Raw genomic sequence first — 22,578 nt, 5'->3', positions numbered from 1 at the left:
GGTAGAGACTTCCAATTATTTTCTTATGATTTTTCAAGTATTTAAGGTTATACATAGAACTATTTAGTCTTCCAAGTCCTATTTAAAGATGAACCTCGGTCTTTCCATTTTAGTATATCAAAGCCTGCCATGTCAGAAGTGGCTGAGGGTGCCTCAGTTTCTGTTTGTGGCATTTTTAGAAAGGGTTATGTCTCTGCAACTTCCTGGGATATATTGGATTGCTGAATATTTTGGTTGATTTGTCTCTGAAATTATTTACACTGTGTGTCACTGAAAATTACTGGTAGTGTCACCAGACAGTTGGGACCTTTAGGTACCTTATCCTGCAGTAAAGAGTGCCGTGGGAACAGTCGCTTGCCTGAAGGAAATGCTTGTACCATAATGGCTTTTCTCTGATTGTCCTTGTCTTTTAATGTGAATCTTTTTTTACATTCTTTAAGTGCACCAGCTAACATCAGTGTTTTGTGCTTTCTGGAACATGCCACAGTTAGAACTATCTGTATGGAATAAATAGCTCTTTTTGAGTGACTGTTCAGTAGTGTGCATGGCAGTTTGCCAGCTCGCAGTTCTTGCAGGCAGAACTTTGATAGCAGGTTGCCATTATTTCCAAATGTTTTTCCCTCTGTTAGGGCAACATGCAGTCTTTTCCTAGGAGGAGTTGTTCTCTAGAAGCCAGTCATCACACGAGTTCCTTAGCTGAATCAGTTTGTAGCACTGTAAATTGGTCACAGGTTAGGTAGAATCACTGACCTAAATACAAAAGGCTCTAAAACCTGGTTCATTTTTCTGGTAAAATTAAAATGTGGCTTTTTTTTCTTGCTTTGCTTTACCTGTCAGCATAGAATTGTAGAATCATTCAGGTTTGAAAAGACCATTAAGATCCTCAAGTGCAAACATTAACCCAGCACTACCAAGTCCACCACTAAACTGTGTCCCTGCATGCTACATGTTTTTCAAATATGTCCAGGCATGGTGACTCAATCACTTCCCTGGGCACCCTGTTCCAGTGCTTGACAACGCTTTCTACAAAGAATTTTTTCCTAATATCCAATCTAAACCTTCCCTGGCACAACTTGAGGCTGTTTATTAGTTACTTGGATGAAGGGATTGACCCCCACCAGGCTACATCCTCCTTTCAGGTAGTTGTAGAGAGCAATAAGGTCCCCCCATGACCTTTTCTCCAGGCTAAAAGAACCCAGTTCCCTCAGCCGCTCCTCATAAGACTTGTGTTCTTGATCCTCTCTGTAGACATCTCAATATCTCTAGGTAGGCTTGCTGCCTGCGTTTCATCCTCATGTATTTTAGTGATGGAGATCCACTGTGTAAATCCAGTTGGAACCCTGTGCTTCAATTCCTGCCTGAAACACCTGTAAGAAAGAACGGTTGGATGCAGTAATGGCAGCTGCTGCTTCCCTCTGCTGATCTGGGGCATGGTCAAAGCAAATACCATCTGCTGAGCTAAGGAAGAACAGCACAGTGTGGCTGTTTTTAATAGTCTATGACTGAACACTGAGAATTAGCAACTTTGAAATTAGTACGTTAGAATTGTTCTTAGTGAGAAAAGATGCTGAAAGAATTAAAGAAGAGAATGCAGTACGGTTTTCTTTCTGGTTTTAAGACCATGGTCTAATACGTACATACAGCTCAGGATTTGCCAGCTATTGCAGTCATTGATTTCGACTACTGAAGATATTAAGGAAATTAGCACATCATCTGCGTTTCTTGGAGCAGGCAGTTGGAACTTATCACAAGCTGAGGTAAATATGCAGATTTATTGCTCCAAACAGGTCTGCTAGTTGACAATAAGCCCCACTGCCCCAGATGGAATTCAGCCATTGCTTCTGAAGGAATGGAGGTGTGAAATGGAACTGCCTGGTCCAGGTGTGTCACTAGTGCTACAGCCACCTTTGGTGCCAGGGGGCTGCAGGTTGCCAGCAGCTTTTGACCAGGTTCCACAACCAGATACTACGAAGGAAACCAAATTGTCATGGAGCTGGGGAAGCCAGGGCTTCATAGGGGAGAGGAAAATTCAAGCATGGGTGTGACTGAACTTTACAAAAGCAGAAAGGCAGAGAGTAAGAACTGTTTTCACAGTTACATCCTGTAACAAAAGCACTAGGGCTACTTGATAAATCAGCAGAAGATTGCTTTAAAATGCTGGAAGAAGGACATGTTTCCAGGGGCTGTAGATCACAGGTATCAGCAGGTTCAAAAAGGGTTAGACAAATTCATGGGTTAAAGGTAATAAAGCCACACATAAATGCTCTAACATCACTAAACAGTGAAGGTGGATGCTGGGGGAGTCAGAGAAAGCACCCTGGCTCTTCTGCTCAGCCTCAAGACAGTGGCTCTGGGGGATGTTCCTCTCCTTACAGTCCCTATGGAACCCTTGAATTCTTTTAAGTATGAATTATCCTGAAAAAATCTTAAAAGCTCTCTCCGAGGAAAAGGGGCTAGAGTAGGAAGGCAAAAGAAAAAAAGGAAACCAATTGACTAAAGGCAGCAACAGGTACAGAGGGGGGAAGAGAAGATGTATGAGATCACTGGACCAAAGATGTAAAATGTAGGATAGCACCTAGCAGAGCACTTTTGGTCAGTGCTCACCATCTCCTGAAGGTGTGCAAGCACAGTTGCCTCAGGGGGCAGGACATGTTTCTTCCCTACTCCCCCTCCATCTTCCTCCTATTTATGGTGTGAATGGCCATTTGGCTGGGATTAGGAGGTGGCTGGTGTGGAGTCAGACAGGGAGGGTGTAAAGAAGCAGACGGGGGGAAAGAGCAGCCCAGACTACTGGGAGAGGGACTGAACCATAGTGAGTCCCAGGGTAGTCATGTGCAACAGAAGGAATGTTGGCTGTGATGGATTTTTTGTTGACCTATTAAAGGCATGTTACTATGACAGTCATATTTTAGCAGTGTCCTAACCAGAAGAATGGGAAGGAGTAAATGACCCACATACCAGTTAACCTGAGAAAGCACAGGTTGTGTTACAGCACCTGTGCTATAGCAAAGGTGCAGCTTGGCCTTCTGGCCTATCCTGTGCTGCACCTATTTCCCTACCACAGAAAATACTTGCCATCAAATAACGAATAACAAGGAACCTCTAAGAGCTCCTCCACCTGCACATTGTCTTTATCTCAAACAAAGCAACATGTTCTTGTGTGAACATGCTTTGTTTGACAGTAGGAATAGTGATTGGAATTGCTTTCTACTCAGAAGAGCCTCAAAGACAAAAACATTGGGGAACCTCTTCATGGATGGGATCTGCACCATGGTTTCTGTCCCGACTGGATGTGTGTCTGATACTGCAAAGCTCCAAGTTGCCCGTATCTGAAGGGAAGTAAGATTATCTTTAATGTCCTCTTTTTCCTTCTCTGTTAGGTGCAATAAAGGGCCTATTAATCGATATGTCCAGGAGTCCAAGTGCCTTTCTGGCTAAGACAGGTGTTAGTCCTGGTGCATTTGTAGGCTATATCCCTGAAAAAGAGCTTTATACTGCAGGAGTAAGAGCAAAGTTAAATAAGAGCTTTCTCTTTTTTTGTTCTACATCTTTTTGGCATTACTCATTTCTGAAAAATACCCTCATCCAACCAAGCTGGATGTTTTCCTCTGTGGTACATGTATGTTTTCAAGGTAAAACCTTCAGCTCTTCCTGAGTCAATATTTGTCAGTCCCTATGTTATCTCTGGTTTGTACTTGAAAACTTTGGCTCTAAATTGAAGTTCTGGACTAGATTGGTCAAACTCTTAGAACATCAGCTACTGACAGTCAAGGAAGAAAATGTACAAATTCTTCCTTCATCCGTGCCAGTCCCAATTAGGCTCTTGCTGCATGTCTGGAGAATCTTTAGATGTATATGGAAAGCAAGAAGTATTTTACTTTTGAGAACAGACAAAGTGAATCCTCTCTCACAGGGTAATGAATGAGATGTAGAACAGAAAATGAACTGAAGCAGTTTTGACAAAGATTAGTTTTACAATGTGAAGAGAAAATAGTAACAATAGATTAGTCATGATAGCAAATGGATGTTAAGATGTTATTGAAATACCCTTGCTTTCTAGATGCTGTGTTCAAAGCATGGTTCTTGGCATTTGTTCCAGTTTGTGGTACAAAGGGAAGGAATAGTGCAAGTAAATGCTGCTTTACCTGACTTGTAGACATCAACTCCAAGGAACGCATCATTCAGTTGTCGGTTACTGTAACTGTATGTGAACTCCTTCAGGAATTAAAAAGGTGGTTGAGAAGAAGGTAAGCAAGATTGATCAGAAACAAATAGAGAACTGCTTATTCTAGACAGTGTGCAACAGCACAATTCAGAGAACATCACCTTGTCTTTTGAACCTGTTTTTTGAGATATCAAGCTCAAGACCAGGAAAGAACCAGGCTTTTCCCTGGCTTAGCTCTGTGCATATTGGATAAACAGGGTGGAGAGGGGCACTGTCAGGCAGGTAGACAGCTGTAGAGTTTTAATGCTGGCCTTCATCTAGAAATCCAGATTCAGAGAGAACTTGAGGGGGTAAAGCAAAGTGCAGGAAAGACTGTGGAACTGGGATGGTCGTCCTGAGACCAAGCTGGGGCTGAGCAGGCATCAGTCTTTCTGTAAAGGCACCTGCCGAGGCCGTTCTCAGCTATGTTTGAATTCTGAGGTAACACTGTGCTCTGTTTATACCATGGCTAGACAGGGAGGAGCGTAAGGGGAATGAAACTGCTGGCTTTTCTGAGAACAGCGCGCAACTACAGCACACGGGTAGGCCAGACAGTGTCCCGGACTCAGAAATACGCCGGCACTCGCACAGCCCCTGTGGCTGCGCAGGTTGTTTTCTATATGGGGATTAAACGCCCGTGGTTTCACGTCAGTTTAACCCGCAGGTGGGTCGGGCGAGGGGCCGGGCCGGCGATCGGCGGAGCGCCGCCTTGGAGGTGGAGAGGAGACAGCCCGGGGGCTGGTTCTTGTCCCGCAGAGATCTTCCACGCTGTGTTCACACCGTTCGCTACCAGTGACTTCCCTCCTCAGCACGGAATCCTGGGCTGTCCGCCTGCGGCTGTGCCCCCGCAGCCCCTTCCCTCCCCTCGCGCCGCCTGGTCCCCGAGCGGCAGCACCGGCGGCGAGGGGAACGCGCCTGGCGCTACGGAATCACAGAATCAGTTGTCTTGGAAAAGACCTCTGAGGTCATCGAGTCCAACCTATGACAGAACAACACCGTGGCACTGAGTGCCACGTGCAGTCTTTCCTTAAACACCTCTAGAGACGGGGACTCCATCACCTCCCTGGGCAGCCCATTCCAATGTCTAATCGCCCTTTCTGTGAAAAAATTCCTCCTAATGTCCAACTCAAACGGGTTCCCGAGGGGACGGAGGTCCCTCGCCCACAGGAGCCCCGGGCGGTCACACCCCCCCTCACCCCGCCCCGGCCCCGCCCCTGACACCGCCCCCGCCTTCCCGCCCAGCCAATGGCAGGACATTGTGTGGCACCGCCCCCGTCGCGGGACCAATAGGAGCTGGGCGTGGGCGGGGCGCTGCCGTCTATAGGCGGTGGCGGGGGCGCTGGCGAAGGTGACGGGGGCGCCGGCGGGAACATGGCGGCTGTGGTGGTGCTGGGCGGGCGGCGTCCGGCCGCGGGGCTGCTGCGGGTGAGGCGGGCGGCGGGCCCGGCCCTTCCTCTCTCCCTCCCGCCTTCCCTCCCTGTGCAGCCCTGGCCCCGCCGTCGGGTCAGAGAAGGCTCGGCCAAGGTCACGCCGCCTCTGCGGCGGGGTGGGCTGCGCCTCCTCCCCTCGCACCCCCGCGGCGCGGCGGGAGGAAGCCCTCGACCCGGGAGGGAGGGAGCGGGTCCTGGGCCGGGCGGAGGGCGAAGGCAGAAGGGTGAAAGTGAAGCCGCTGGCGGGTGAAGGGCGGCTCTCCCCGCCCCCGCCCCGCAGCCCTGGCCGGCCCTGCGCGGCGCCCGGCGGGACCTTTATCCGCGTTCCTGAGCGCGGCTTTTTCCGCTGTCAGCGCCGGGAGTGCCGTGGCTGCGGGGCCCTTCCTGGCGCTTCAGCCCTGCGCAGTCCGCTGGCCCCCGGAGCCCCTGTGCCATCCGTCACCTGCTGCAGCCGCGGGGATGTGCGGCAGCTGTCAGGGGCGGCCTCCAGCCGGGGCGGGGGCAGGAATCGGGTAGGATTCGTCTAATTAAGCATTGAAAAGACACAAAATTACATCTGTAGGTATCGTTTCTCAGCCAGGAAGCGGGATGCTGCGTGCTCCTGCCGGAAAAGCCTCAGTGCCTGGCAGAGCTGGCTGTGTTGGAAGTGCTGGCTGGAGCGCTGGGCTGGGGAGCTGTGCTGGGAAGGAAGAGGAAGGTGAAGCATGGGCGGTGCATCCCCTCCGTATTGCCATGTGCGAAGCTGAACGTTGCATTTTACTAGCTGTAGAAGTGGAGGGTTGCCTTTTTCTTTTTTTTTTTTTTCTTTTTTTTTTTTTTTTTTTAAGTCTATAATCGGCACAGAGCCTGAACACTCCTAGCAGACTTGGTAGACAATTGACTTGTTTGTCCAGTTTACTGCAAAGGTAAATTTCAAGTGTTGTGTAGTGAGGGTATATTATGTTGCTAGGTTAGGTTTTGGTTTGGTTTGGTTTGGTTTTCTTGACACTAACCCTTGAAAGCGCTACTGTTAAAGCCCTGGAGGGATGTAATTATTTTTCAGGTACAAGTTTAAATTAAACTTTTTGCTGGCTTTTACAGCATAAGCTGGGGAAAACAAACAATGAACAAAAAACCCCAAACAAAACAAAAATTGAACAACTAATTCAAAACAGTAGGTAAAAAAAATCAGTCTTTCGTTAGTTGAAGGTTGTCAAATGAAGACAGAAATGGAAATGTGTCTCTCATATTGGAGACACAATACCAGAAGGCATTCTTTGATTTATAAAAATGATGGTATTCTCGTGGTGTCCTTTTAATTAGTATTTATTTAGCTTTAATTCAATAATTAAATTTCCAGTGTGCTACAATGTGTCTAAAGAAATGGCTAAGAAGTTGACTTGAACCACTAATGGAAAGAACATTCTGTTAATGTGCAAAACAATACCTACAGATGTAATTTTGTATTTTTATGCTGCTTAATTAGATGGACCTAGTAGCTGGTAAATTAGCCTGCTCCAGTAATACTTTTTTCTTGGTTTACTTTACTATTGTATTTTGGCGTGACTTCTGAACTCATTATCCTAATTTTTGTCATGAAACACCAATGAAATGAAGATAGATGCAACTGCCACTGTTTAAAAAGCAGTGAAGTCAATGATAGGAATGAATGAACCAAAGTCCAAGGAAGCAGACAGAAGGACTAGTGAACTCTTTCAATATAGCTCCACTCAGTCCTGGTTCAGACATAGGGCATAGGTATACATATAAGACTTGGACATATAAGACTTGGACAAAATGAATTGGTTGCTGTTTTTGAAAGGACTATTTGTTATTTTTCGGAAAACATTTTATCACAGATGTTATGGTGAGACTGTACTTAGACTACCCTTCTTTTAAAAGGCACATCATGATATTTTTTCAGTGTTTTCTTAGATATTACTTTTTGAAATAATACTTCTATGAAAATGGTACATTACTGAACATCATGGCATTAGCTTTCTTGATATGAAATTCTGAGGACTTTCTTATTTTCAGGCTTTGAAGTGTACAAAGCCGTGGCCTATGCATTCCCAGCGTACTTTAAATGTAAGTGTAAAGCACTATGTCACAGTAGTAAATCACTATTTTAAATCTGTTTCTTAATCACTGAAGTTTGAAAAAAATTAAGGCAAAAAAATCTGCATTGAAGACAGTGGTCACTTTGCCCAAGTCACACTTTACTGCAAAATGTGGAATAAAAGTCAAATTTCAGATTTATTTTGATTGCTAATTGTTTTGACAGTGCAGGACAAGATTAGAAACGTGTCAGCTAACTTGAGCTTAATGCGCCTATCTACTCATAGTTGGAAAAGGACAGCTGATGTCAGCTAATCCCTTTGAAATTATTTGTGTGTTTATCCTGCAACTTGCTGTTACAGCCTAAAAGATGAGACAAATATGTGCTGTCACTGAGTCAGTTATTGTGGAGAAGGGGTTACAATAACAGACAGCCCTTCTTAGTTTTAAACAAGTGTAATTTGTCTTTATTGTTTATTTTTTTTCTAGTCTTTTCTTTCTTTACCTGTCTAAATAAAAAAACAAACAAACAACAAAAAAATCCCAACAACTCATGGTGAGACCCTGTAAAGCTTTGTGCTTAACTTCCACTGAAACCAGCACAGTTGGAGACAGTCATTGCTGCTTCTCCATAGCTATCTGGGGCATCCAGAGGTCTGAAAATGTTGCCTCTTTTTTGGTGCCAGATTCTTGTGCTGCTCTCACAGGGTTATCAGGTAGACATGTGGATGTAACACTAAAGCTAAGAGGCAAATAAGAGTACATCAGTGTAGAGCTGAATGTCACAGCATGTCTTACTTACTTACACTTAATTATGTAAAGTGTGCTGCTTACACTTTATGCTGGGACCTGGGCTTTTGAATATATCCAGGGATGGAGACTCCACTCAACCACTCTGACTAACTTGTGCCAGTGTTTAGTCGCACTCACGGTGAAGAAGTCTCCTGATGTTCAGTGAGAACATCCTTTGCTGTCCGTTTGTGCCCACTGCCCCTGCTACTGTCATGGAGCACCACTGAAAAGGGCTTGGCTCTGGTACTCTTCGCACTCTTCTCTCTGGTATTAATGTACATGGACAAGGTGCCCCTGAACCTTCTCTTGTCCAGGCTGAGCAGTCCCAGCTCTCTGTCTTTCCTTCTATGTCACATGCTCTGGTCTGTTCATCATCTTTGTGGCCCTTTGTTGGATGCTCTCCAGCATGTCCATGTTTCCCTTTTACTGGAGAGCCCAGCACTGGACAAAGCACTCCAGGTGTGGCCTCTCCAGGGCTGAGTAGGGGGGAAGAATCCCCTTCTGTGACTGTCTGACAGTGCTCTGCCTAATGCAGCCCAGGAGAACATCAGGTTTTCTTGCTGAAAGGGCCCATTTTTGGTTCATGTTCAACCTGGTGTCCACCAGGATCCCCAGGTCCTTTTCTTCCAAACTGACTTCCAGCTGGCTGGTTCCCAGTATATGTTGGTATCTGGGGTTGTGCCTCCATAACTGCAGGAATTTGCACTTCTCTTTGATGAACTTCATGAGGTTCCTGACAGCCCATTTCTCCATCCCGTTGAGGTCCCTCAGGGTGGCAGCACAAACCTCTGGTGTATCATCCATTCCTCCCAGTTTGGTGTCACCAGCAGACCTGCTGAGGGCACACTGCACCGTCATTAAGTTCATTGACGAAGATGTTAAATAGGACAGGGCCCACTATTGATCCCTGGGGTACATCACTAGTTACTCGCTTCCAGCCAGACTCTGTGCCGCTATCACCACCCCCCAGCCTGGCCATGCAGCCATTGTTTACCCACTGTCTCACTGCTTACCCAGCCCATACTTCATTAGCTTCTGTGTGAGGATCTTATGGGAGACAGTAGTGAAAGCCTCACTGTAATCTAGGTAGACAGTGTCTACTGCTCTCCCCTCATCTACCAAGCCAGTCATTTCACTGTAGAAGGTTAGCAGTTTGTCTGAGCATGGCTTCCCTTTGGTGAATTCATGCTGACTACTTCTGATGATTTGCTTGTTGTTCATGTTCTCATAAATGGTTTTCAGGATTAGTGTTTCCTTGCCTTTCCAGGGATCAAGGTGAGGCTGACTGACCTGTAGCTCCCGGAGTCCTCTTTCTTACCCTTCTTGAGGATAAGGGTGATGTTTGGGTTTTCTCTAGTCCTCTCACTATTGCTGTGACCTTTACAAGATTATTGAGAGTGACCTTAAGCTGCCAGCTCCTACAGCACTCAAGGGGGCATCTGAGCAGGGCCCATGGATTTATGTATGTCCACTTTGCTTAAATATTCCCTGACTTGTTCCTCTTCCACCAAGGGTACACCTTCCTTGCTCCATCCTTCCTCTGGTCTCTGGGGCCTGGGATTCCTGAAGGCTGGTCTTAATACTGAAGACTGAGGTGAAGAAGGCGTTCAGTACCTCAACCTTTTCCATGTCCTTTGTCACCATGTCCCCTGTCCTATTCAGCAGCGGCTGCATATTTTTCTTTTGCTTCTTAGGTGTTTATGGAAGCCCTTCTTGTTGCCTTTGACATTCCTTGCCAGATTCAATTCTGATTGGGTTTTGACTTTCATGACTTCATCCCTGCATATGCAGACACTGTCTGCCAGATTCTCTGTCCCTCTTTCCATCTTTTGTATCCATCCTGGCACTTTTACGTGACGTAGTGCTTTGTTGGAATGGACTGCTGTGGAGCTTGGGGGCAGTAATCCTTGAACATTAACCAGCTATCTTCAATCCTCCCTTTGCTCCAGGACCTTCAAGATTCTTGCAAACATCATCCATCCCAAAGATGAGCTCAATGCACTCCAGCTATTCTGTCACATAAAGGCCAAGCTACCCTCCACCTTGCCTTCTTGATCTGTCCTTCCTGAAGAGACCTATCCCTCTTGGCAGCACTCCAGCCACGTGAGCCATCCCACCATGGGTCCGTGATTCCAAGATTGTAGCCCTGCAGCTGCACATTGACCTCTTTATGTTTATTCCCCATGCTGCATGCATTAATAAAGGTTGTTTTAGTGCTCTGAAACATTTTCAGGATAAAAGAGAAGCTGTGACATCAATGAAAGAATAAAAGTGGATACATTTAAAAAATACCGGTGTATGTGCACAATTCTGAGAGACTGACTTTACTCTATGCTTCTCCACTTAGGAGGTGGTAATAGCAAGTGCTGTAAGGACTCCAATTGGATCTTTCCAAGGATCTCTTTCATCATTACCAGCCACTAAACTTGGTTCCATTGCAATTAAAGGAGCAATTGACAGAGCAGGTATGTATATATGTTTTTTTCTGTGACAAAGTGGCTCTGAACAGTATCACTCTATTTCTTTTCAGCTGCTTGGTAAACAGAATGCCCTGGGTTTTTTTGCTCCTGTAGCATTCTAAATCTATCCACAAATGCTTAAATAAAGTTGACTATTGGGCTTTGTTTCAATCTGAGCTAGGTGCTGCTTCTGGGAGCAGAATGTTACCTAGGGGTATCTCTGCTAATCCAATTCTGATTGAATTTGCTAATTGTTTTTCTGGGATGGGGTTTTAGGGCTCACATAAACTATTGCAAGGCTACTTGTTGCTGAAACCAGTAGCCTTTCCTTTCCCTGCCCATTTTTTTACATGGGCATGTATGCTTGAAAAACAGTCTTGTGAGTCTATTGATAGGTTGAAACGAGCAAAAAGTCTTTTTAGGTTAGAGGAAGGTTAATTTTCTACGGATTTGTTTTCTTGAAACAGCATATTACAAGGACTTGAACACAAGGGCTATTGCAAGAGATTCAGTGGGAGAGCCTCTTCTCTCTGCTGGCAGCTTGCTGTGGCCTTGGCTTGCCCTTAGTTAAACAGACTAACAAAACTGTCTTTAGACATAATTGTAGCACATAGAAAGTTTTGTGCATTTAAGCATCCACAAAAATTGAGCTTCTTGGGTGACTTCTTGGAAATGTTCGCTTTAGTTAGCAAACTGTGGCTTGTTCTGCAGGATAACAAGGAAATTCTGTTCTGTGGGGCTTACCAGTTCACCATGTTCCATGAACATGAGGGTAGAGATCTGGAAGGTACCCAACAGGGGCCTGTGTGCTCTTGCCACATGGATCAAACATGGCAAGTTTCATTAGTCTTTGATAGAAAACTTCAACTGGAGCTTTTGTAAAAGGGAGTTACATCTTCTGTGCAAAGGATCCTGAAGCTTTTGTAAAAGGGAGTTACATCTTCTGTGCAAAGGATCCTGAATCAAAACAATTTCGTTTTACAGGTATCCCTGCAGAAGAAGTGAAAGAGGCGTATATGGGCAATGTCTTGCAGGCTGGACAAGGACAAGCTCCAGCAAGACAAGCAGTTTTGGGTGCAGGTATTCATTTTCTTGATACTGGGACCAAAGGTTTTCTGTCTTTATGTAGATGGAGTCTATTTGAGCTGTAAGTTAAAGCACAGTTGTGCCCAGCCTTTTGTCCAGACAGTCTGTGTGTGCCTTTTTACCCCAGGGTGGGTGAAGGGAGTATGTTGTACTCATATAAGTGGGATGTTACTGCCTACAGTGTTTGTAGAACCTGAAGACAGTATTGGGGACCACAACACTTTATGTTAATGATGGATGCTGCTCTTTGAATCTTTTACAAAACAGACTGGTTTTCTTTACTATATCATTACTCTTAAGTCTAACTGGATAAGGGGTCATTGAGTTTCCTTGAACTGCAGATAAGAGTATGTCATTACACTCATCTTTCTTTGGAGTCTGGAGCTGTCACTTGTAGGGTTCACTCTAATGGTAACTGCAGAACGAATATTATTAGGGTGCTGGAATTATTTTCTGCTCCCTTTTGCTGTAGGGATGGGATTCCATACCTTAGCATGTCTCTAGGAAAGCCTTGGATCAGGGAAGATCTTATGCTTGCTTGGCTCTGTTCCTGTACGTTTTTGGGCGTTGATCCCATCTCCCAGGCAACCAGCAGTAGGACAAGAGGGCACGATCTTAAGTTCTGCCAGGGGAAGTTTAGGTTGGATATTAGGAAGAAATTTTTTACAGAGAGAGTAATCAGACACTGGAATGGGCTGCCCAGGGAGGTGGTGGATTCACTGTCTCTGGAGGTTTTTAAGATGAGATTGAATGTGGCACTTAGTGCCATGATCTAGTAACCATGGCGGTGTTGGATCGAGGGTTGGACTTGATGATCTCGGAGGTCTTTTCCAACCCAGTTGCTTCTATGAGAAGGAACTGCTTCCATGTGAGGCAAACTCATGAATACGGCTCTTTTCTTTCGTAGAATTACAGAGTGGGTTGGGTTGGAAGGGACCTTAAAAGATGATCTAGTTCCAACCCCGCTGCTGTGGGCAGGGACACCTTCCACTAGACCAGGTTGCTCAGAGCCCCATCCAGCCTAGCCTTGGACACTTCCAGGGATGGACCATCCACAGTTTCTCTGGGCTGTTCCAGTGGCTGTTCTCTGGGCTGTTCCGGTGCCTCAGCACCCTCAACGTTAAGAATTTCCCCTGGCTATTTTCTCTCTCTCTCTCTGCTGATATGGAGGTGATGTGCTGGTACCAGAGCCATAACACTAGAGCGAGCAAGCCTAGGCTCATAGAGGCAGTGATGCAGGGGTCTTGAGCCAAGCTGCACACAGCAGAGCCCAAGCTGTTGTGGTGAGCACTTAGTAACAATAATCACTCAATAATAACCAGTCCAGTGAATGACACTGACCTTACTCAGTACTGTGTATGTTTAGAATCCCTGTACTTCAGGAGTCTGCCTTGTTGCCAGTTGCTAAATTCTGAAGCTTGTTTATGCTTTTTCAGTCTTGGATGCTGCTTAGAGGCAGGGATTGGGATTTCGGGAGGAGGAACAGTTCTGGAGTAACTTCCTTGACCTTCTGTTTCTCTGATTCCTTGCTTGCTTGATCCTTTACCACAAGTCTCTTGTTGGAAGGGGAGAAAAAACAAGAGTCTCAAAGAAGGATGGTAACTACGGGTGAGGGTAGATAAATTGCCCTGACAAGGTAAATAGTGGAAGCTGGACATCCTGGGCTTGGATAAAAATTGGTCCCATATGAAATGTTGCTGAACGCCAGTAAAGTATTAGTCTGCCCTTTAAATAATACAGTTGTGCAAACAACTTCTTTGACTCAGGTCTACCAATCGCCACTCCTACTACAACTGTCAATAAAGTCTGTGCTTCAGGAATGAAATCCATCATGATGGCAGCACAAAGCCTGATGTGTGGGAGTCAGGTATGTGAATTTTAGTGCTGTTCTGTGGAAAAAACACACAGTTAACTTTGTAGATCCTGTCCTACCAATGACTCTGCTCTTTGATTTGGTATTGTGTTTTGGCTTGGGACAATAAAGCTAATTAGAGAGGTTTCGTTTTGTTTATGCAACCTTTATTTTATAGTCATTTAAGTGTGTTTTGGTTTAAAAGAGAAAAAAAGTAAATAAAAATTGTCAGATATGTTTTTAGAGCTGAGCAAACAAGTAGTGGGTTCTTTTGGAGGGTATTTACATCCTCTCTCCTGCTGTACCCCTACCCCACCTACCACTCCAGCCCTGAAAATGTAATTAAGGGAATTTTCAAGCTTTCAGTTTTGAAAAACTGAAGAAACTTTTATAGACTTATTTTTTGGTGACCTGACTTTCAGACACTTTTAAGACTTAATTGAATTAAATATACATATTCAAGCAGTGTTGTTTCCAAGTACATTAAAGATGTCTCAGCCTTTTTTATTGTTTTAGAAGAAGCGAAATCTGTTGCTGCTGCATAAGAAAAAAATACTACCACTTGATGGGAGGATAGGAGAATACATCATCTCCAGTAAGCCACTAAATGCTGTGCAGAAAAGAATGTGGGAGAAGTGTGAATATGAAAAAAGGCATTTCAGTTTTGTTTTTAGTTCCATACTCAAAGCATTTTGTCAGCATCTTTCCTTCTCTGAAGGGAAAGTATTGTCTGTTCAATATATATTTTTGGCTTAAAAAAGTAAGTGCCTCATAAGTGAGAAATACTTTTGTGTGTGTGTGTGTGTGTGTGTGTGTGTTTAGAACAGAAGTAAAATATTTAGGTTTTGGTGTCCCTTCTGTGGAAATAACAGTGTAGCTGGAGTTAAGCAACTGCTGAATTGCTTTGGCCTTGCCGTGCAGAGAACAGCACTTTGTCCGGTGCCTGCTGAAGTCGGTGGAAGTCTTGTCACAGGACTTTGAACGAGGCCCAGCATGTCTTTGTAAACAGCTACATTTGGATTTAGTAATTTATATCCAATGACTTCATGAGAGAGGTGGTGCGTTTGGTTGGTTTGACAGATGCAAGCCATGAGCTCTGAATAGAATTGTAGTTTTCTGCTGAATTAATCATACATGCTGTGCTGCCAATCTCAGCTAAAGCAGAGACTCAGTTACTTATTAGTCTCTTAGAGCTATAAATTATGGGGGGTTTTGCTATTTGTTTTTCCTGGCTGTGGACTGCGAGGTATCTGTGGTGTGACAGCTGGTGATGGTTCCCAGTGGCTTGAGTCAGTGTACACCATTATATAAACAATTGTATTGGCTCTCTCTCCAGGTCTTTCACTTTGTGGAATTGAAATGCCAGGGACTCTTGTTCCTCTGATCCATTGCTGCTTCCATATCTGAGCTGCCTTTCCAATTTATCTGTCATTTCAGTTTTGTCTCCAGCCTTCTTTCTTTTCTTTATTACTTCATGTCACTGTTCCTGGATCTAGTTTATGATCTGTTCTGAACCAAACCATTATTTCTCTGAGTCTTAATTTAAAGAAACCAAAAAAGCTTTAATCTTCTTCTCATTGCTGTTTTGTGTAAAATGTTTTTGAATTTCTATTACCAGCACTATTGAACTCTCAAGGACTCACACTGTGGTGTGTGTATTTTCTTACATTTATGTGTATTTCAAATATGCCCTTAAACACAACCGTGTCTATTCCTCACATCCTGAAATCCTAGGGATCTTGGGGCTATAGCCTGATGAACAGTGGGTATAGTTACGGTCCTTATAGCTTTGCTGTTATAGGTTTTCTGTTTGCTTTGTTTCAACTTGAAAAGTATACTAACTTATCAGTGTACATAATGATTCAAATTAAGCAATCATTAATTACTAATGTGTCTTTTTCTGTGGGCTTCTCAGATGATAAAACCGTAGTATAAGTCATCTGTCTTTACATAGTAAGATGAAACAATATTATGTAAAATTGCAGGTACTTGTAAATGTGTTTCTTCATATACCAATATTCTGGCTGTTGTTTGTTCCAAAGGGATATGAAGCTGGGAATAAAGAAGAAAAATGAGAAAAAAGAGAAAAACCTGTTAAAAGTAAAATTTATAATTTGATCTCAGAAGCTTTTTGATGTAAAAGTGCAAGAGATCAAGATGGGTCTTGCAGCTTTGTAAAGCTGCATACAAGACAGAAGTCCTGTTGTTCTGCCAGCGTGGATTAACTATCTTCAGTTGTTCCCCTGTTTGCTTTTTAAATGCATAAAGTTTTTTTTTCCTCTCTCTCTAAGACTCCTCAGAAAACTAAAATGTCCATGCTTAAGCTTTTGCTAATATTTGTTCCTACAAGAAGTCATAGAGAACACACTGCATTACTATTGATTTTAACTTGTTTCCTTTGGGCAGGATGTAATGGTTGCTGGTGGAATGGAGAGCATGTCTAATGTTCCCTATACAATGAGCAGAGGGTCAACACCTTATGGAGGAGTAAAGCTGGAAGACCTGATAGTAAAAGATGGGCTGACAGATGCTTATAACCATATCCATATGGTAAATATTCCTGCACAGTGCTAACATATCAACCATAACCTGATGCAGCTCTGAAGAGCTTGCTTATAATTATTATGGAACTTCTTCATCTAGCACGCCTTGAAATGAGGAGGAAAAAGTCTTCCATTTCCTGTAGTAACTCTAAGGGAGGGGCTAGACAGAAGACCAAAACAGAACAGCACAGTCTGTGTTAATATTTACCTGTCTCTGAAGTCCAAATAGCCTAGAGCAGGCATTAAAAGAAAAAATAATTTTGCTACTGATGGGTTGCTGTTGTTCCATCTGTGGGAGGGAGGTCTTTGAGAGTACCTGCTCTGTAGGGTTCAGCGGGCTCATGTTTTTTCTCTCCCCCAATGTACATATCTCTTATCTTCTGTGGGAAGGTTTGAGTCAGCTGATGTGCTTGCTCATCAGCATGGTAACTTAAATTGGACAGACAAGTGCAAACTTGGGATGGTTTTGGAAAACAACTGATACAAAGATAGTCAAGAACAAGCATCAGGGAAGAACAGTTTGAAAAGAGAATGACTGCTTTCAGCTTACAAATATTTCTGACCTTTACCTGTGGTAATTCACAACTGTGGGGCATTATTGATTGATCAGTTAGTGTTCTTACTGAGGTCCAGGAAAACATGTCATGAAGAATATTGCACTGTGTTCCATAGATTTGATACAGACCTTGCTGCTCTGTGTGTGTTTTATTCTTTTTGCAATACAGTGCACTCTGCTTAGGCTATTGGTTGAAATTCATTCCCACATTTCAGCTAAAATGGATTTTGATTGTGAGGAGTGTAATGGTGGCTTTGCTAGTTCCCGTATGTGAGGAAAAACTCTAGGAGTTCGTTATAATACAACAAGTTTTAATAGATGAGGACAATATTTTGGAATCTTTGATCTTCATTATAGCAGCTCTAAGTTATTTGGAAAGCCTTAGAAGTCTGTGTGAGAACATAAAGTCCAAGGATGGCTTTAGGAACTTACCCTTGTCTGTGTTTTAGCAACAGACTGAGCTGCCGGTGCCGTGAAGACTTTAAATTCTTTAATTGCGTAGAAGTGAACTTGCTTCTTTTAAGAACTGGAGGAACACAGTACTAAAGGGTTTTGTGTTGATTCATTGAGTTTCCTAGAGAAATGAGAGGTGGAACAAAGCCTGTTTAAGGACAAGTCTTTGACTAAATGATATTTTTTTATTTATTTTGTCACCAAGTATTTAGACAGTGCTGAAAATGAATTCTGATTGTATAATTACGATTGATCTATATATAAAAATATTGTTTCATTCTACTTATTTCATTCCAGGTATTAGACAAAAATAGTTATTAGACATACTTTATTTCTACAGTTTTTAAAGTATCAGATCCCAAGGGCCAGGTAAAGGCCTGTGTGTTGACCTGTTCTGCAACCTTTGGAGTAGGCAAGCTAAGAATGGAGTGAAAATACTACTAAGATGAAGTGAATATACAGTTCTGTGGCTGAACAATGATCCTTAGTCTCTGAAGGTGTCAGCCCTAAGCACTTTAAAACTTACTTTTACATGCAGTTTTTTAACTTAAAAAAAAAAAAATTAAAAAAGGAAATTAAAGAAAGTTCCTTCATGGCTTTGGTAATTTGGATCCAGAAAACATTTTCTAAATCTGAAGATGGTATTTCAAAATCAAAAGTTACTATTTGATCATGACTGTGTAAATTAGAAATGGACACCAAATATTAGTCATATTCAATTCTGGAAATCTACTGGTTGAGTTTTTTTCTGTTATTTGTGTGCTTTGCATCCTCAGAAATATCAAACCTAACATACTTGGTTTTCTCCAAGGGCAACTGTGCTGAGAATACTGCAAAGAAGTTCACCATTTCTCGTGAGGAACAAGACACTTATGCCATAGGCTCTTACACCAAGAGCAAAACAGCCTGGGATTCAGGAGTGTTGAAAAATGAAATAGTTCCTGTCACTATTTCAAAAAAAGGTATTATGGAAGGGTGTGATGAGATGAATTGTGTTTCTCATTGAAAACTGTAACACTGTCTGTATTCAAACTGTTGTTTAACATGCAGATCTTGGGAATATTAATTTTGGATCAGCTAAGAATTTTCTGTTAGACAGACTTTCTGGTGAACAGTGGTCAGTGACCTGGTTTTTGTTTCTTAATTTTTCTTTAATGTTACACACCATATCTTCTTCCTTTTGTGTGTAAGTAGAAGACTACCTATTGAATTTAGCTACTATGGCTTAAGGACATCTGTGTTTTAATTTACCTTAAAGATATGTTCTTTGTCTCTGTTCAGTCACCAGAAAGTATAAATGGATTTACTGTGAATAAATTTGATTAAGGAGTAATTTTTTTTCTTCAGTTTTCATAAGCACCTTTCTTGATGTGCATTTTACATGCATTTACACTTTTTTACCGAAATAATAAGTTGTTTAAATAAGCCAGCATTTAATCAAAGTACTGTGTTAGAGTGTTTTAAGAATGGACTGTTCCACAAAATACTAAACCAGATCTGAATTTCAGGAAAGCCAGATGTGGAAGTGAAAGAAGATGAAGAATACAAACGTGTTGATTTCAGTAAAGTTCCAAAGCTGAAAGCTGTTTTCCAAAAAGAAAATGGTAAATGTTGTTAAATGAACTGCTTAATTTCCTGCCAAGTGCAGGGATACTTTGTTACAGTGAAGAGTACTGTTCAGAAAAGCTTGAGAGCCCAACAATAGTCCCTTGATTTTTAAATGTCTGCTGAGATATAGAAGTGTGCTGCACAACAGCATGAACTGGCTTGGATTAAAAGATGGTCCAAGAAGCTTAAACAAGTGAAAACCTCTGTTTTGGACATTTACTTTAAAAAGACTGAAACAGCTTGGTTTCAATGTAGCTCTTGGCTTGATCTCTGCCAGGTGAAAGCTCTTCTTTCAGTGGGAGCTGGAGGGCCTTGAGAGCATTGCCTGTTGCTTCCCTGAATCTGTAAGCGATAAACCTTTCTGTCTAACTTGAGGTTGCCTGTGTTAATGCCAGCAGTGCACCTGGATAAAGATACAAATACCTTGTATTGTTTAATCAAACCAGTTTAAAAAAACAACTTGGTTAACTCAATGCAATAGGTATCACCATATTGTTGAGACCTTATGTTCAATAAACAAAGGGAAAAACAATCCTTAACAGGATATACGTGAGCTGTTTTGCATCACACTTTCACCTCTGCTCAGACAATGTTTTACCTTTTCTAGGAACAGTTACAGCTGCCAATGCCAGCACTCTGAATGATGGAGCAGCTGCTTTGGTGCTGATGACTACAGAGGCAGCCAAGAGACTGAAAGTCAAACCCTTGGCACGGATAGTTGGTATGATTTTCCTTATCTTTGGCTGTAGTCCTGAAAAACACTCTCAAAGTGTGCTCTCAGACTGGGAGTCCTGTTTTACTGGTTATGTGACATTATGGCTGCATCTTCTCCGTACAGTCCCTGAAATTTCAAGTGTTACACCATCAGGCTTTTGATCATGAACAGAATTTTCTATGTGTAATAGTACTAAAAATCTGAAAATATTGTGTGGCTCACTTAGGGCACTACATTTTTAGATGCTTCTGTTTCGTGGATCATTATATTCAGACTTTTTCTATCTTGGCAGGGTTTGTTGCTTGCATGAAAGAAAATCATGTATGATAAAAACAAAAGGTCTTTAAACACCTTTTGTTGGTTGTTTGTTTTTTTTTACAGCTTTTGCAGATGCTGCTGTTGATCCTATTGATTTCCCAATTGCACCTGCATATGCTGTTCCTAAGGTAGGAATAAAGCTCAGTGTTTTCTGGAGAGGAAAAAAAAAACAAAACCAAACTTCCCTAGCACTGCATTGTTGGTTCATCCCTTAGTGGATCTTCTTGTAACTAGGATTGAAATTGTAATTATGTTGTAAGGTCAAAGAACAGATGCTAGAATGCAGATCTTCAGAGTTAACAAATTTCTCACACCTATCTTGAAAGAAAATACTACTTTTACCAACTTTGGGCTTGTTTACACCTTTGAAGCTTTGCAGCTCCTGTGATACAAGGATAGACTCTTTCTAAAAGGAACTGAAGAGAAGTGTATGGCATGAGGCAATACTGTGTCAGTTTAAATGTACTTACCATGGCAGCGCTCTTTGTGTCAGTGTGACGGAAATGTATCCTTGGCATAGGCTACTCTTCATTCCTTCTTTTGTGAAAACTCAAGTTTGTGCTTCAGTACCTCAGTTTTGCTTTTCCTCATCTGACAAAGAGGTTCTGAAATGTGAATTTGAATCAGACTAGGGGCAGCCTGAGTCACCTGATAATTTCTGTATAACAGACCTGATTATTTCTATAGTTAGCTTCCTAGTTTTTTTCATAGTAGTAATTATTTTTTGTTATTCCTAGATTCTAAGTGAGACAGGCCTGAAAAAAGAAGATATTGCAATGTGGGAAATTAATGAAGCATTCAGTGTTGTGGTGCTGGCCAATATTAAAATGCTGGGCATTGATCCACAAAAAGTAAATATTAATGGAGGCGCCGTCTCTCTTGGACATCCAATAGGGTAAGTAAAATAAGCATTGGGTTTTGTTCTGCACAGGGGCATTGTTTTATAGGTAAACTGCTAATACATTTACCTTTTTTCTCAATTTTAATGGAAGTAGGAAGGGAAAAAAAATTTGCTATCGAGTACGTAGTTTCCTCTGCCAGGTGTTAAATTTGAAGGTATCTTGAAAACCAACCATGAAGAGAAAAATGCTTTTATCACCTACTTTTATAAAGATCTTACTTGTTACTGTAGCTATATGGATTTATGAAGTACTAAACTAAATCCCTATTAACATGACAGAATAAACAATAATAATTAATCAAGTAGTTAAGCCAGCAATATTAACAGGTAGCCTTATGAAAATAGCCAGCCTATTTTCCAGGGAATTTAATGGTCCAGGGACTTTTATTTTTCTTACATGAGCAAAGTGAAATTCCAGGTCTCATAAAAGGATTTTTGGCAGTGAACGCAGGTGTCTCCCAGCACCTGATGCAGAAGGCAGGGACAGTCTGGAGGATGGTGGTGGATCTTGTGTTTGAAGTTCTGTCTTCTGGTTAGTTAGATCACCTGCTGTGTTCCCCAGCCATTGTCACTTACTCATAACTAAAGTGTATCCCATTAAACCTCCCCAGGAGTGATCACACTGCACAGTCCAGCACAGATTGTACATCAGGAGCAACAGAAGCACTTCGTGGTTCCTAAAAAGCTCTAATCAAGGCATAATCCTGCAGGATGTGCTGGCATCTCCTCTGCCATATCAATTGCTTCTGATACAGGAATATGACTTTTTTTTTCTTAAAAGTTAATTTTGACAGAATTTACATGTCTGATTTTCACATTAGGCAAAGTAGGACACTGAACTGTATCAAGTTTCAAACAAATAAGAAAGTGTTTGAATTTAATCATTACAATCAATTTGGTTGTGGTAGATTTATCTTATTTGAAAGAGCTTTGCTACATATAGAGATACTTTATAATATATAGGCTGACATAGAGGTGATTTCTTTTTCCAGAAGAAACTTTTATTACATAAACATGGAGTTTTTCTTTGTGCATGTGTAAGAACCTTTGTGTTTAAGTACCATAGCTAGAGAGGAATAATCTGTATCACATATACCTGTAGATGAAAGGGTTGCTTTGGTCTTTTTTTGGGTATTATATTCTGCCCACTATCCTGTGTGGGTCAAATTAAGAATTTCCTTTAAACTAAGCTATATAACTTTTCTTTTTCTTATACTTAGAATGTCTGGAGCAAGAATTGTTGTTCACATGGCCCATGCATTGAAACAAGGACAATATGGTCTTGCAGGAATCTGCAATGGAGGAGGAGGTGCTTCTGCAATACTGATAGAGAAGCTGTAGCCCAAGTACCATCAGAAACACAGCCTTACATGCTCTCTGATCAAAATTATCAGTGGTAGCTGTTAACATCTTATTTATCAATTGATGGATGAATTCTGTAACTGCTATTTCTTAAAGCATCATTGATTACTGATCCAGATAACTGGGTTTTTATTACTTTGTCAGTGGAAGGTTTTGTACAGCACAAATAAGTAATGTCAAATTATGTCTTGAGACCTGACAATAAAGAATGTAACGGTGGCTTCTCTGTCACTGGTTTTATTTCTCAAAGGCCTCTGAAAAG

At 42.2% G+C, this 22,578-nt stretch overlaps 1 protein-coding gene across 1 annotated transcript; it reads left to right on the top strand.

Moving 5' to 3' along the window:
- Positions 1 to 5,515: 5,515 nt before the first annotated feature.
- On the top strand, positions 5,516 to 22,535 carry ACAT1 (acetyl-CoA acetyltransferase 1). Its single transcript, XM_032678085.1, has 12 exons — positions 5,516 to 5,629; positions 7,651 to 7,701; positions 10,811 to 10,928; positions 11,907 to 12,002; positions 13,775 to 13,875; positions 16,267 to 16,410; positions 18,224 to 18,374; positions 18,921 to 19,016; positions 19,628 to 19,741; positions 20,117 to 20,181; positions 20,791 to 20,948; positions 22,175 to 22,535. Exons 1-12 carry the CDS (start codon positions 5,576 to 5,578, stop codon positions 22,293 to 22,295), a joined length of 1,269 nt encoding a protein of 422 aa, XP_032533976.1. The 5' UTR covers positions 5,516 to 5,575; the 3' UTR covers positions 22,296 to 22,535.
- Positions 22,536 to 22,578: the final 43 nt, after the last annotated feature.

This window comes from Chiroxiphia lanceolata, chromosome 2 (assembly GCF_009829145.1).
Source record: "Chiroxiphia lanceolata isolate bChiLan1 chromosome 2, bChiLan1.pri, whole genome shotgun sequence".
NCBI classification, from domain to species: domain Eukaryota; kingdom Metazoa; phylum Chordata; class Aves; order Passeriformes; family Pipridae; genus Chiroxiphia; species Chiroxiphia lanceolata.
The sequence above is the reverse complement of the archived record's forward strand: the minus strand, read 5'-3'. Positions and strand labels throughout refer to the sequence as shown.

Excerpts from the sequence above, each read along its gene's own strand:
- ACAT1 (XM_032678085.1), top strand. The coding sequence starts at position 5,576 with ATGGCGGCTGTGGTGGTGCTGGGCGGGCGGCGTCCGGCCGCGGGGCTG. Across the intron at positions 7,702-10,810 it reads ATTCCCAGCGTACTTTAAAT|GAGGTGGTAATAGCAAGTGC; the intron begins GTAAGTGTAAAG and ends TTCTCCACTTAG. Across the intron at positions 19,742-20,116 it reads ACCCTTGGCACGGATAGTTG|CTTTTGCAGATGCTGCTGTT; the intron begins GTATGATTTTCC and ends TTTTTTTTACAG.